The sequence below is a fragment of the Sorex araneus genome, chromosome 2 (genome assembly GCF_027595985.1).
Source record: "Sorex araneus isolate mSorAra2 chromosome 2, mSorAra2.pri, whole genome shotgun sequence".
NCBI lineage: Eukaryota > Metazoa > Chordata > Mammalia > Eulipotyphla > Soricidae > Sorex > Sorex araneus.
In genome coordinates this window covers 375837819-375852416 of record NC_073303.1, presented here as the reverse complement: position 1 = coordinate 375852416, position 14598 = coordinate 375837819, and the positions used below count along the sequence as shown (strand labels likewise).

The window sequence follows — 14598 nt, the reverse complement described above, 5'->3', positions numbered from 1 at the left end:
GTTCTCGGGCTCTGTAGGCGTGTGGACGCCTTCCCTGTGACTGTCTCTTTGCAGCTTCCTCAGCCGTTTCTCCCTTGAAAATAGAAACTTTTCCTTTCTAAGCCGGAAGTCTCTTCTTTCTTGCCAATAACCTGGAAAAAACTTCCTGGATGATGTGGTACAGCCGGAGGCCGGGGGTAGTGGACATTCTTCCTGCTTCCCCACACCTATGATCAAGGTTCCAATTTACTCAACTGTGCAGACGCCACCGAGTTCAAATTCATGTTGTTCTTTGATTTGGAACTGGAGTGTTTCAGTCCTCCCACCTTAAAGTGGCATCAGATAGGTGGTAACTTTCTATTTGGGTATTGGAAGGACAAGCTTGAATTTGAAAAGCTCTGAAGAATGAGCTCTTATGTAAGACAAAGTTCTGAGGCCTGATCAGGAATCCATCAGTTTGTGGATTTTAAGAGATATCAGAATTTTTTTCTATTTTTATTTTTTTTCTTTTTGGGTCATACCTGGCGATGCATAGGGGTTACTCCTGGCTCTGCACTCAGGAATTACCCCTGGCAGTGCTCAGGGAACCATATGGGATGCTGGGAATCAAACCCGGGTCGGCCATGTGCAAGGCAAACGCCCTACCTGCTGTGCTATCACTCCAGCCCCCGAGAGATATCAGAATTTTGTTTAAAGCATGCTCCTTATTTGGGGGGCGGGAGAGAACTCTTCCAGAAGACACACAGGATGTTTCCTGTCCTAGGGACCCTGAGGAGTGTGGACTGGGTGGACCCTTTTATTTAACTCTTATGCTTTCAATGCAAAACTGCTCTGTTTCACACACACACACACACACACACACACAATATTTCAGGAGACAAAAAGTGAAGTAAACTAGTTTCATTCATAGATCATAAGGACGGGAAGATAATAGCCATTTCCAGAGCGAATACGGGCTTCTCCAAGGGCAGAGACCGGGGGTACCTCATAGAGTAGAAGCAAGGAATCATACACCCCGCACCTTGGTGCAGGCGACCCACACGGGGCTGCACATTGCTCGCCTTTACAGAGCTGTTTCCTCCCTCCAGTGCTCCAGCCTGTGGCTCTCTGCTGGGAAGTGTGTTGCCGGGTACTGGCACTGGGCTGAGCTCTGAATTTCTGTGTGTGTATGTGTGTGTGTGGGTGGGGGGCTGAGTGGTGGGGGAGTGGTGGGGGGGGTCTTTCATTTTCTGTCACAGCCCCTTATTCCTGCTCAAGCATCTCCTCCCTCGGGCCTGCAGGCCTCTCCGAGGTTGTGTTGGTGACCAAGCGACTAACTGAGCTGACTCTGCACACCCAGAGGATTTCTCGATGTTCTGGGCAACTTGAGGCTGGCGACAGAGTAATTCCTTTCACACGGTTAACACCAGAAGGGCAACTTGTGCCTTCTCTAGGGAGGTGAGAACGAGTGGCTGTGCTTCGGAAGGAACCACCGGGATGCGCTCAGCCGTGACATTGAATTAGGAAAGAATCACCCGTTTCCTCTTCTCCTTCTCTACCGCTGGCTGCTCCGGCCTTTCTCCTCTGGGCCCTGGGTACCGTGTGCGTCTGGGGACCTAACCCGGTCTGTCCGTGTGTTTATTTCGATCTAACCCTTCCAGTCCAGCCATACCACTTTTGTGGGGGCGCAGGGCTGTGGCTCAAGGGGCCATATCCTGACTTCTGCCTCCAGCACCTGCCTTCCAGATGTGGCCCCACAATGAGATAAAATTTAAAAAAAGGGGGGGCGGAGTTACAGTACAACAGGCAGGGCGCTTGCCTTGCACGGGCTGACCAGGGTTCAAGCCCCAGAACCCCATCTAGTTCCCTGAGCCCGCCAGGAGGAATTCCTGAGCACCGAGCCAAGAGTAACCCTTGAGCACTGCCAAGTGTTGCCTCCAAACCAAACCCAAAAAACATTAAAGCCCAGAGCATGTGAGCCGGTGCAGGCCCGCGCCCAGTCCGAGGGTCCCCAGGGCCCAGCGTGCAGCGGCCGGACGTCCTCCCCCTGCACGGACTCCCTTGACAGAGGCCGTCCGGGGCGGGTGGGGGCGCTGCTCAGGGGTCCCGTCTGCCGCCGCCGCCCCCCCCCCCCCCGTTTGCACACGAACTTGCGTGCCTCCGGCAGCTCTCAGCCCACCCTGCCACCCACTCGGGGAGCACCGTCGCCAGGTCCTTAGCACCCGCTGCCCTGCCGTGCGCCTGCTGGGGGACACACATCTCCTAGCGATATTAACAGCCACCCTGACCTTTCCCAGGACTCCTGGGCACAGCAGCGAGCTCCACTGGGAACTGCAAACATTTCATTTGATTTTTGAAAAACGGAATCACCGAGATACATAGTTACAAAGTTGTTCCCCGCTGGGTTTCAGTTATACAATGTTCCAACTACCTGTCCCTTCTTCAGGTCACATTTCCCGCACCTAAGCCCCCAGCTTCCTTCGTGCTTCGTGCTTCGTCCAACCCCACCCGCCTACCTCTATGCAGACACTTCTGTCTGTCTGTCTCTGTCTGTCTGTCTGTCTGTCTGTCTGTCTGTCTGTCTGTCTGTCTCTTTCTCTGTCTGTCTCTGTCTCTATCTCTGTCTGTCTCTCTCCTTTTGAACTTCATGGTTTGCAGCTCCCGGTTCTGGTCCAGAGAGATCATTTCCAACTCTCACGGCGCAAACGTTTAATTCTGGGCTTGCTGCTCGCTCTGGCTGAGCGCTTCCTCGCCTTTTCTTTCTGGCCCGGCTCGCAGAAGCTGCAGAAGTGGCCCCTGGTGGCACGCACATACCAACCTGGCACCCCCTTTGATGCCCAGCGCGCCCCTTCTCTCTCCTGTCCCCTTTCTCCCCGTCCGGTCTGGGCGCCGCGTCTCCGCCAGCTGGAGGGGAGAGTCGCCCGTTTGCCCGAATGGGTCTCCGAGGACGCGATCTCCCTTTGCAGATGCACCTCTGGGTCCCCCAGACGGTGTGTGTGTCTGTGTGGATCGCAACGACAGAGCAACGCAACGCAGCCGCCCGGGCTGCAGTCCCGGGCTGGAGAGCCGGGAACCCGGGTCGGCGGGCGCCGGGGCGGGCCGGGCCCTCGGGCGGGGAGCACCGCGGGGCGAGGACTACAACTCCCGAGATGCACCACGACGCGTCCGGCGCTAGTGCCGCTCCCCCGCCTCCCTTCCGGTGCTGCCGGCGGAGCCCGCCGTCCCGACACGGCGGGCTGGGGACTAAAACCAGGCCGTCAGCGTGTGTGGCGGCGACACGCAGACCGTAGCCACCCGCCCTCTCCCGAACCTCGGGAGCCCTTCGCTCCGCGGGCGCCTGCTCGGGCGAGACGGAACGTGCGGCGCGCGGGGCCGCGTTTCCGGGGGGACCGCGATCGGGGACGCGCGGCGTGGCGCGGCCGTTTAATTCTCCGGCGGCGGCGGCGGCGGCGGGACGCGATGGTCCCGAGCAGGCTGATCGCGAAGCTGGGTGAGGCTCGGCCGTGCGCGGGCCGGGGGAGGCCGCCGCGTGCAGCGCGGGGGGCCCGGGGCGGGGGGCGCGGGGGGCCCCGGGCGCGGGGCGCGGGGGGCCCCGGGCGCGGGCCGAGCCTCTGTTCCCGCCCCGCAGGCCACCGGCTGGCGGAGATCCGCGCGCGCGCGCTCAGGAGCATCCTCTGCAAGCTGGAGCACGGGCTGGCGAGCCCCGCCGAGCTGGCGCGGGACCGGCGGCTCCTGGCGCACCTGCTGGAGTGGTTCAACTTCCCCCGCGCGCCGCTGCCGGCCGAGGCGCTGAGCCTGCTGGGCCGCCTGGTGCAGGTGGGCGCGGGCTGCTGCGGGCGGGGCGGGTGGGCTTTGCTTTCCCTTCGGGAGACCCCCCCCCCATTGGCGGTGCTCAGGGGTCGGCTCCTGCCTCTGCGCTCGGGGGTCAGCCTCGGGGGGGCCCCGGGGAGCGAGCGCGGAGCCGGGGATCGAACCCGGGCTGTGGCGTGCAGCGCCAGCGCCCTCCCTGCTGTGGGTTGTGATGGGAACGCGGGGCTTCTGGGCGCCGCTGTGTGTTGCGTTCCACGCTGGGGTGTTTGTGTCTGTTCGGTTTGGGCCGCACCCAGCTGGGGGCACCTCCCTGCGCTCTGCCAACCCCGGGCCCGCCCTGGCCAGCACCAAGCCCCGCCTCCTGCTTGCCAAGCCGGGCTCAGCCCCTGCAGTCATTTCTCTGGTCCCCGATTTGTCTTTTTTTTGTGGGTGGGTCACACCCCGCGATGCACAGGGCTTCTTGGCTTTGCACTCAGACATTACCCCTGGCGGTGCTCGGGGGGCCCTATGGGATGCTGGAGATGGAACCCGGGTCGGCTGCGTGCAAGGCAAACGCCCTACCCACTGTACTGTCGCACCAGTCCTCCAGCATGTCTTTTTGGATTTTAACATTTGTGAGTCAGTTGAACATAGGGTTAAATGTTGTAGGTGACTGTGAGAAAAAACTTTGGTGCTCACGTGACGCAGCACGGTGCATGAAGGAGCTCGAGGATGTAAAGTTGCATCTCCATCTCCTCAGCGGCTTTTATGTTCCTCCGCGTACAGGCCCCTTAGATCCGTCAGAGTCAAACGTCCTTAGACAGTTTAACCTTCGGAAAAATACAGGCCACTTCAGAGGTGGGGATTCTTGGGACTCTGGGCACCCAGGCCAATAGCACCCCTGCCCGTCAGCCCGGAGAAGCAACCCACACACCCAGCTCAAGCAGGGCTTCGTGCTGTCTGTAGATTTTCTTTTACAAGGTCTTCCATCCTAGAGCATGGGATTTGTTTTCATTTGCTCCTCACTTCTTTCGTTGTTTTTTTTTTTTTTAAATTTATTTTTGCAAAAGCAAAAATAATCAAGTTTTTAATCAAGTTTTCATTCAGCCATTTGTGTGGGCCAGAGAGCCAGCCCAGGCTGGGCGCGCCCCCACTTCCGCCCACGGTTGCTGTGTACTGCCAGGAGGCGGCAGTTTCCTTTCATTTTACTGGTTTTGGGGACAGGCCCACTGGTGCTCAGGGGTCTCTCTTGACAGTGCTCCAGGGATTGGACACAGGTTGGCTACGTGGAAAGTAAGTGCCTCCGCCCCGGGCCATCTCTCCGGGCCTGCCCGCGTGCATTTTCATTGCTGCTGTCTGCTCTTGCTGTGGCATCAGGTGTCTTTCCTATGAAGCTCCGTGTGTATTTTCCCATGGTGCATCAGTCATCTGGGCAGTGGCTTTCATGGGCCGTCTGCGGCCGGGTGCCACCGAGAAATCTGCAGTTGCGGAGGGTGGGCAGTGGCCCGGCCAGCTGGGTGTGTGCCTTACAGCCCTGGGTCTGAGTTCCTGGTGCTGCCCTGCAGCCCCCTGACCCCGGCCCTCGACAGGCAGCGCCCTGAGGACCCCCAGTGCCTCCGCATGTGGCCCTGGTACCCCCAGAATGACTGGGACGTCACTTTGAACTGCCGACCTGGCTGGTAGGGTCTTCCCGGTGCCTCAGCCCGGGCGCCCCTGAAAAGAGAAAGGGGAAGTGACAAGAGTTCCCGCTGCCTGGCACGCGGTGCCCCTGGGCACAGAGGCGCGGCTGTGGGCGGCGGTCACGGTGCTGCGAATCCATGTACGGCAGATCACTGCTTTGATTCTGGCACCAGGGGGCTGTAAGTCCCGCCCTGTTGCCTCTCCCGCAGACGCGCGCCTGGGAAGCCACTGCTTGGCGTGATTTTAATGCAAAGTCGGTATTTTAAGGGAGGGGCCTCTCGTGTCCCCCGGCTTGAGGCTGCGTGCGGAGAGAGCCTCCGCGCCGCCGTCCCCGGCCCTACCCTCCAGGTCCTGCTCTGTTCCAGCACCCACCGGCAGCCCAGCACCTGGTGGATCTGGGCGCCGTGGAGTTCCTGTCTAGACTGCGGGGGAACGTGGAGCCCGCACTGCAGGCCGAGATCGACGGCATCCTGGACGGGCTCTTCGTCCTCCCCCCGGACGCTCCCGCGCTCTGCTCGGCCTCTCAGCAGACCACCAGCCATGCAGGTGACGCTTTGGGATCCACTGATGCTTCCTGGGGCCTGGCGGGGACGTGCGGCGGGTAGGGCTTGTGCACAGCCAACCCCGGGTTCGATCCTCAGGAACCCCCTCCGGTCTCCTGAGCTGGCCAGAAGGGACCCCTGAACTCAGCCTGGAGTCAGCCCCCAGGCCGGAAGTCAAAACACTGTATCCCCGTGTCACTGTCATCCCGTTGCTCATCGATTTGCTCAAGCGGGCTCCAGTAACGTCTCCGTTGTGAGACTTTTCATTACAGTTTTTGGCATATTGAATACGCCATGGGTAGCTTGCCAGGCTCTGCCGTGTGGGCGGGATACTCTCGGTAGCTTGCCGGGCTCTCCGAGAGGGGCGGAGGAATCTAACCCGGGTCAGCCACATGCAAGGCAAACACCCTACCCGCTGTGCTATCGCTCCAGCCCCAGAAATCAAAACAACAGTAACAAAAAACTATGCTTTTTGTCAGAACAGAAATGTATGGGTTGTAGGTGATCAGTTCTAAAGCAAAGGACCTTTAGACGGAACCCGCGTGCCCACCCCTCACCCTCCCACCCTTTCTGGTCCCCACGAGCCTGACCTGTGCTCCGCCGGCCCCTCTGCCTCCAGTCAGAGGAGGACACAGGCGTCGCACATGGGGTCTAAGCAGCCCAGTGAGTCCTCAAGGTGCTGTTCTTGGGCTGTCGGCCTGGGTTCGTGGCCCTGGGGAGGTGATGGCGTGCCCTGGTTCGGCCCAAACTGAGACCAAGGCAGCCCGGCTCCCCTCCCGTGCCAGCTTAGTTGTGTGTCCTGCAGCGTCCCGGGCGGCGCTGTGAGAGGCGTTTCCTTTCCGGGACGCGAGGGTGGTGGGGCGGGGCTGCAGTGCAGAGGGACCCACAGGCCCCGCGTACGCTGCTGCCCTTGCCTTCTCCTGCACTGTGACCCCCACACAGCTCCTAGCTCGTGGGCCGAGAGAGGCAGACGCCCGCAGTCTTCCTGTGAGGTGAAAGTGTCCGCAGGGCTTTTCTCTCCCCCGTCCGCGAGCACCATCAGCAGGAGCAGCTGGCGGTGGCCGGCTTCTCGCCGGAGTCCTCGCGCTGTAGCTTAGGGTTTTTTCCGAGCCCTGGCAAAGCGCTCCCTTGCAGGTGAGACTCAGGGATGGCGGAGGCCACGTTCCAGTTCCTGTGCCTTGGTCGCATCCCCGGGAGAGGCAAAGGGAACATCAGCCAGTTTAGCTTTAGCCCCCCCCCCCCCCCATTGCTGCCGGGAATGTGATCAGCCTGGCAGGGAAGTGGGAAGACTGAGCAGGCTTGGAGAGAGGGCAGATGCCAGAGGCAGGGTGGAGTGGATACTTTGTAACAGTCTTAGGTGTATCATCGTGGATGTTTCCCTTGTAGAAACAGTTGCAATTACTTAGGGCTGCAGGAGAGGAAAGACATCCGTTGGAGATTGGGCTTGTTCTTCCTCTTCCGCAGTCGAGCAGCGGGGTGGCTGCTTGACTGACCTGAGTGAGGAGGACACAGTACTCGAGTTTTCCTTTCAGTAAATAATGACGACTGCAGTAATCCGTGTTTTTCGTTTCAGAACTGCCGCCGCAGTGCGCAGCCTTCCCGGGCTACTTCCCCCCGGAGAGTCATGGCCAGTGGACGGAGGCGCCTCCCCGGGCCGCGGGTGCGTAGGGGTCAGGCCTGGGGCTGGTGGGAGGCCAGCACCCCCCCACCCCCCCTTCAGACCAGTCTCGGGCCTGCAGCGTCCGCGTGGTCAGTGTTCGTTGTTTGAGTGGCCTTGAGCCATCCCAGGCGGGGGTGGCCGTGGCAGCGGTCAGCGCTGATGGAGTCGCCCTCAGGGTCCTGCCGGCCCCGTGCTCAGCCAGGCCGAGGACCGTTTAGTTTCTACATCGATCCTTGGCCCCAGGTCCATTGATTAAGGAGTTTCCGTTTGGGGGCCGGAGAGATAGTCCAGCAGGGAGGGTGTTTGCCTTGCACGCAGCCGACCTGGGTTCGATCCCCAGCATCCCACAGGGTCCCCTGAGCACTGCCAGGAGAAATTCCTGAGTACAGCCAGGAGTAACCTTTGAGAATTGCTGGGTGTGACCCAAAAAGACAAAAAAAAAAAAAAAAATTGAAAAAATAAGAGTTTGGCTTTGAGTGTCCCGGGTCTTCTGTGTGCCATGCATGTCGCTCATGTGTCGCCTCTCAGCACAGGCCTGGTCTGGAAGCATCTGCGTTTGGGTCCCGCCTGTCTCCAGGTTGCGGCTGGGGGTCGCACGCCGGGGAGCTCTCCTGCTGGCGCCCCGTGAACCCGGCATGGCTGCCTCTGTGGCTGGCGAACTCTGGCCTTAGGAGGGAGGCGTCGTCTCGGGGGACACCGGTTAGGCAGTGGCCACGTCGGCACCGAGGCGTGATTGCCTGGTAGCTGGGGAGACGGGGGCCCGCGGCCGGGTGCCCTGGCCCTCACCAGTGCCCCGCTGGGCGCAGTCTGGAAGCCCTCCGTTTCCAGAACGCTCTGCGGGAGCTCAGGTGGACGCGTGGTCCGGCTGCAGGGCCGGGGTGCTGGCATGTCACAGGCTGCAGCTGCGGGCCGAGGAGCCGACTCGTCTGCACACGGCGTCTGTCTGTCTGTCAGTCTGTCCTCGCCGCCAGCCACCTCTTGCTGTCCCTGTGCAGAGTGGGCGCGTGGCAGAGTGACTCGCCGTGTCTGGGGTGGGGTCGTGCTGTTCTCTGCACGCAGCAGTGCCCTCTCCGGGCGCCTGGCAGGGCTGACGTAATGCTGTTTCTCGGGGTCACCCCCTAGTTTGCGCAGCCCAACACCTGGTGGGGGGGCTCGACGGAGCTGGAGCCATGCGGCGTCAGAGGGCGGCCCCACCCCCAGCGTTGCTGTCTGTCTGCTTGTCAGCCCTGTCTCCCGGTCACCAGGGGGCTCCCGTGCTGGGACGCGGCTGCGCCTTCCGTCTCTTTAAGGATCTCGCAGTCTAGTTCTTTCTCACTTAAATTTCAGTCAGGGCTGAGAAGGGCGGGGAGCCCGTCTGGGCGTTTGCCCCACCCTGAGCTTCTCCCCTCTGAGAAGCCTGGGCGTGTTGGGCGGGAGGCTGCCCTGTGCCATGGCAGCTGCCCCTGGCACCCGGGCCATCGGGGAGCTGGGGCTCGTCGGTGCCCTGTCCCCGTGTGCCCAGAGCCCCGCTGTTCTCTGCTGCAGGCCAGCCCGTGAGCTGCGTGAAGTTCTCTGTGTTCCCCTGGCTGCCGCTGACGGCCACCGACAGGCACGTGCTCGCCTCCCACGACAGGTGCATGGCCAGGCACGCCGGGCCTGGGGGCGGGGACGTGGCATGGGGGACCTCAGTGGGACGGAGGGGATGCAGGGGTGTGGAGTGGGGGACCTCAGTGGGACGGAGGAGACGCGGCGTGGGGGACCTCAGTGGGACGGAGGAGACGCGGCGTGGGGGACCTCAGTGGGACGGAGGAGACGCGGCGTGGGGGACCTCAGCGGGACAGAGGGGATGCAGGGGCGCGGCGTGGGGGACCTCAGCGGGACGGAGGGGCATGCCACAAGGCAGGGACGGGAACATCCAATGGGTCTCACCATTTCACTCACTTGCTGAGATAATCGGTTTGCCTTTAAGTCAGACCTTCAGGCCTGCAGGAAATTTCCCTTTTTGCCACTGGAGTTTTGTGGGTGTTGTGGGGCCGGGGGTCTCTGACGGCCTTTGCTCATGTCCTTGGGTAATAAAGTGGAAAAATGAGCCCAGTGGGTCTAACTGGGCAGGTCCTGTACTTTAAGACGTGGCGCTGTGAGAAGGACGAGGGGCTGTGGAGAGGGTGGGGACCACCTGTCAGCTGCTTGTTACCCCCCAGCGCAGCTGACGGGGGTGTTTGCGGAGAGCGCTCGTTTCAGGGGCTGCAGCGGCAGAGCAGCGGGAGAGCGTGTGCCTCGCATGCGGCCGATCTGGATTCAGTCCCCAGCATCCCGTGTGGTCCTTCCGTGCACAGCCAGGAGTTTTTCCTGGGTGCAGAGCCAGGATACTTAAAAAGCTTTAAAAATTTAAAAAAAGGACACAAAAAGCTTTTTTTTTTTTTTTCTTTTTGGGTCACACCGGCGATGCACAGGGGTTACTCCTGGCTCTGCACTCAGGAATTACCCCTGGCCGTGCTCAGGGGACCGTATGGGATGCTGGGATTTGAACCCGGGTTGGCCATGTGCAAGGCAAAGGCCCTCCCCGCTGTGCTATCACTCCAGCCCCCAAAAAGCTTTTTTTTTTTTTAAAGAATAAAGGGACTTTAGTTTCGGTGCCGCTGCAGAAACTGCGCTCCCTTTCCCGGGTGAGAATCTGGGCGCTGAGGATGGTCTCGCCGGGCCCGAGGCCTGTGCTGCTGACTGGCCCTTTCGAGGGAGGCTTGAGGGGTCGTCACTTCTTTCAGAGCAGCAGACTGGGGAGGCGCGGGGGGCGGGGGTGCAGGGTCGCCTCGTGCTGGTCGCCCACACGGAGAGCCGGTCCCCACTGTCCCCGCCCAGGGCCACTGCAGCGAGGCTGAGACTCGGGCGTCGGCTGCTGGCATGGGGTGGACACTCAGTCTAGGCCACAGAGGGAAAAGGTTGTAGAGAAACAGGGCGGGTGGGGGGAGGTCCCCCACTCACCGAGAGAGGAGCAGTGACGGTGGGGCGCGGACCCCTCTGCGCACTGGGCTTTTCCGTCTGGCTCATTCGCCGAGTCCCACGGCCGCGGCACTGCCGTGCTGGGTCGAGCCCGGGTGGGGGCTCTCGGCAGCTGCCTGCGGGTGTCACAGGTGTGGGGGGACACGTCTCCCGAAGTGGGGGGCTGGCGGGGGCCTGGCGGGATGGAGCCCTGGTGCCTGGCCCTGCCCTTCAGCCGTGAGTTCCGTGTTCCGTAGCTCTCTGAGGAGCAGCAACCACACCTTAATCTGGAACACGTGTGAGCTCCTCAAGGACGTCATCATGCAGGACTTCCCGGCCGAGATTTTCCTGCAGAGGCCGAAGATCGTGCAGGTGCGTGTCCTCGAATTGTTGTCGAGTTTGCAATGGAAAACTGTTGGCCGGGAAACAAGCAGTGCGAGGTCGGGAGTCCTCGGGGAGGAAGGTGGCCCGGCCACGTCTGCACAGTGGCCGAGGCTCCCGGACTTCACTGCAGTCCGCGTGGGCGTGGGCGGCTTCCATTGATTGCAGATTCGGTGGATGTGGACACCTTCCATTCACTGCAGTCCGCACGGGCAGCTCCCACTAACTGCAGTCCGCGTGGGTGTGGGCGGCTCCTGTTACCTGAGATCCGTGTGGACGTCAGGCTTCTTAAGGGACAGCCTGTCAGGGCGCGTGCAGCCAGTTGGCCTTCCTTGAACTGGCCGTTCCTGGGTCCCCTCAAGAGGAGGGTGGGTGGGCCAGCGTTACCCGAGGGTGCCCGGGCACATTCCCGGGTGCGGGAGGGATGTGAAGGGGCCCCGCGGCGGCCCCGCCTGCTCACCCCCCGCCTGTCCGGGCTGTGGGGGACAGCAGGGGACACGCTGCTCGGCCCCGGAGGAGGCGGGGTGCCGAGCCGTGTTCTGGGGAAGCGCGTGCCTCCGCGTCCGGAGAGGGCAGAGATTCCCGCGCCCTCCTCACGGGGCAGGGCCCTAGCCGGGAGGGGCGCGGTCGTCCTCTGCCCATCCTGGCTGCCCGGGTGGGACGCGGGTGGGACGCGGGGCTCTGCGTCTCTCCCCGCGGCCTCGCTGAGTCTTGCCTCCGCCCCCAGAGCCTCCTGTCGCTGCTGAAACTGGCCTTCGCGGGCGACGGGAAGCACCGGCTGGCCCTGCAGGCCGTGTCCTGCCTGCAGCAGCTCTGCACCGGCCTCCGCCAGCGGCTCAGCTGCCACCGCGACCCCGGCTTCTTCTCCAGCAAGCAAGGTGCAGCTGTTCCCCGGCCCCGCCCCGTCCCCGGCCCCGCCCCTCCCCGGCCCCGCCTCCGCGCCCTCTCCCACGCCCCGCCCCCTCCCCGGCCCCGCCCTCCCCGGCCCCGCCTCCACGCCCTCTCCCACCTCCCCACCCCCTCCCCGGCCCCGCCCTCCCCGGCCCTGCCTCCATGCTCTCTCCCACGCCCCGCCCCCTCCCTGGCCCCGCCCCTCCCCGGCCCCGCCTCTGCGCTCTCTCCCACGCCCCGCCCCCTCCCCGGCCCCGCCCCCTGCACCCTCTTTTCCCCGGCCCCGCCCCCGTGCCCTCTCCCCCGTCCCCCGCGCCCTCTCCCACGCCGCGCCCCCCACCCCGTGCCTCCCTGGAGGGGAGCCGTTTGTGGAGTCTCGCCTCTCCTGCACAAGCTACCAAGTGTCCCGCCCACACGGCGGAGCCTGGCGAGCTCCCCGTGGCACATTTGATGTGACCAAAGCAGTAACAACAAGTCTCACAATGAGAGACGTTACTGGTGCCCCCTCGAGCAAATTCATGAGCAACGGGATGACAGTGACAGTGACAGTGGTCCCTGTAGGTGTGCGGGTGCTTTGGTTTGTCCTTCCCAGGAGCTCCTGGCCAGTCCCCGGTGTGCCCCTGCAGGTGCTTTGGGGCCAGTTCTCTGTCTCCCCTGGAGAAGCGTCCGCTAACGTGCGTCACCCACTTACACGTCTGCGTTTTCCGCTGCGAGCCCAGTTTCACGGCTCTGTGTGGGTTGTGGACCCGTTTGGAGCTTTCCGCGACCGGCGAGAGGGTCCCCGAGAGCTCTGGCCTGGGCGGGCCGTGCTGGTCGGCTCGGTGGGCAGCCGCGTGCCGGGCCTGGGGCCGCAGAGTCCGCCGTGCCGTGCGGGCGGGGGCCTGCCGCGGGGGCCGGGCGGGCTCTGCTGTCTTCTCCAGCGGGCTTTTCCTGTTTGAGGACCGACCCCGGGCCGCGCTGACGCGTCGCTGTGCTCTTGCAGACTCGGTGTCGCAGAACTCCTCCCTGTCCTACTGCCAGGACGCGCGCGGCGCCCCGCACTCCCGGAACCCCTCCCTGGGCAGCAGCAGCCCGCGGCCGTCCGTCGTCGGGCGCACCGGCCAGCGGCCCCGCGGGGACGGCCAGGACTGGGACGCCGGCTCTTCCAGGTGACCGGGAGGGGGCGGGTGCTGCGGGGGCGTCTTCGGGGACCCTCACCCCAGCGGCTCTGGGCCGCTGCGAGCCGTGCCCGGGGCGGGCATACTCGGGCAGTGCCCCCGCGCAGGGCTGGCCGCCCTCTGCCCTGCTGCTCCCCGTGTCGCCGCTGCCCTGGCGGGTGTTTTCTGTCGCGTGTCCGGGGAGAGGCGGCCAGGGGGCCGTTGGCATCCGCGCTGTTTGGCGGAGCACTCGAGGGTGCTGGTGCCGTGGGAAGTGAGCCGGGCGGGCGGCAGCCGAGGGCCTGGCTCGGGGTCCCCGTGTGCTGTGGCCCCTCGGCGAGCAGCTCCCTCGCAGGCCGCCAGCCGAGCAGGGTCCCTTTCTGCAGGGGCCGCTCGCCCTGGGGCAGTGCCGGTGCCGGGGCCTGGCCATGTGCTGGGGCGGCAGCTCGAGAGCTCTGGGTCTCGCTCAGGCAACCTGGCTTCCCGGGCCCTCGGCACACGGGGTCCTCCAGGCCGGGCAGACCCTGCCGGTGCAGAGGGGTCTGCAGAGGCCGGGCTGTCGGGCTGTGTGGAGGGGGGGCCAGGTGGGCTGTGGGGCCGTGTAAAGGGGGGGGCCGTGCCACAGCGCGTGTGACCTGGGCCTGCCCGTCTCCCCCAGCGGCGGCAGCAGCCGTGCCCGCATGGACTCCCGGCTCTCCGGCCACTCCCCGCTGGACCTGGCCCCCCTGGAGCTGCCCGAGCTGGAGACGGAGCTGGGCGCCCTGGAGCTCCGGTGCCAGCAGCTCAGCCTGCCCCAGTTCTGCGTGTCCGTCCTGGAAGCGGCCGCCCCCCTGCTGCGCACCGGTAAGCGGCCGCCCCCCTCCTGCCCCCGTCCTGCCCCCCTGCTGCCGGCCCTTCCTGCCTGGGCCTTGGCCATCTGCGGCACGGACGCTGGGGGGAACAGAAACCAGAGGCCGGTCGGTCAGTCTCTCCATTCAGCACGAGTGTCTCGGAGCACTGTGTTGTGGGTCTTTCTGGATGCGGTGGCCTGTGAGGGCCTGGCCCTGGGGCAGCGCTGAGCTGCCGGCGGCTGTTCTCTTTCTCTTCCCGCTGCGTGTGCCGTCTTCTTTAGAACCTGTTAGAAACAAGCAAGCCCCAGACCTGACCTTTGCAGCAATGTCTTTCTCCAAACACAACCCCTCCCCCACCCCCCACTCTGAACCATTCTGGGGCCAGCGCTTCCCTCTCAGGTTGCTGCCCTTGGGTCCGTACTGGGATGTGGTTGTCACATGGCGGGTGGGTGGGGGGCTCCGGGGACAGTGCTGAGCTGGCCCGCGCCCCCAGCTGGCATCACAGAGTCTTAGGGGAGGTGCTCGGGGCCCTGCCACCGGCCCGTGCTGCCTGTCCTGTCTCGGGCGGTCTCTGCGTCTGCAGGTGAGGAAACAGGGTGAACGGGACCTAGAAACCCCTCTGAAGTCAGACAGCTGAGGACAGGGGCTTCGGGCCGTCTCTTCGGGATCCGACTGAGTCCCCCGGGCGTCTCGGAGAGAGGCCTCGGGAGCCACTGTGACCTTTAGTCTCTGGGGCTGAGCGTTTCCAAGATGTGGTCTGGCACCTGACCAGG

The 14598-nt window shown here is 63.7% G+C and overlaps 1 protein-coding gene across 2 annotated transcripts in view; it reads left to right on the top strand.

The window, feature by feature from the left end:
* Positions 1 to 3330: 3330 nt before the first annotated feature.
* The window catches only part of RTTN (rotatin), a 96785-nt gene continuing 85517 nt past the window's right edge, over positions 3331 to 14598 (top strand). Inside the window, exons 1-9 of one of the 2 annotated variants that reach the window (XM_055128180.1) lie at positions 3331 to 3448; positions 3587 to 3774; positions 5793 to 5973; positions 7543 to 7629; positions 9154 to 9241; positions 10845 to 10959; positions 11696 to 11846; positions 12842 to 13007; positions 13654 to 13838. In XM_055128180.1, coding sequence (XP_054984155.1) covers positions 3418 to 3448; positions 3587 to 3774; positions 5793 to 5973; positions 7543 to 7629; positions 9154 to 9241; positions 10845 to 10959; positions 11696 to 11846; positions 12842 to 13007; positions 13654 to 13838 — 1192 coding nt within the window. In that variant the 5' untranslated portion in view covers positions 3331 to 3417. Of the gene's footprint in view, positions 3449 to 3586; positions 3775 to 5792; positions 5974 to 7542; positions 7630 to 9153; positions 9242 to 10844; positions 10960 to 11695; positions 11847 to 12841; positions 13008 to 13653; positions 13839 to 14598 lie in introns of those variants that run through there. The other variant, XM_055128181.1, reaches the window with a different exon arrangement.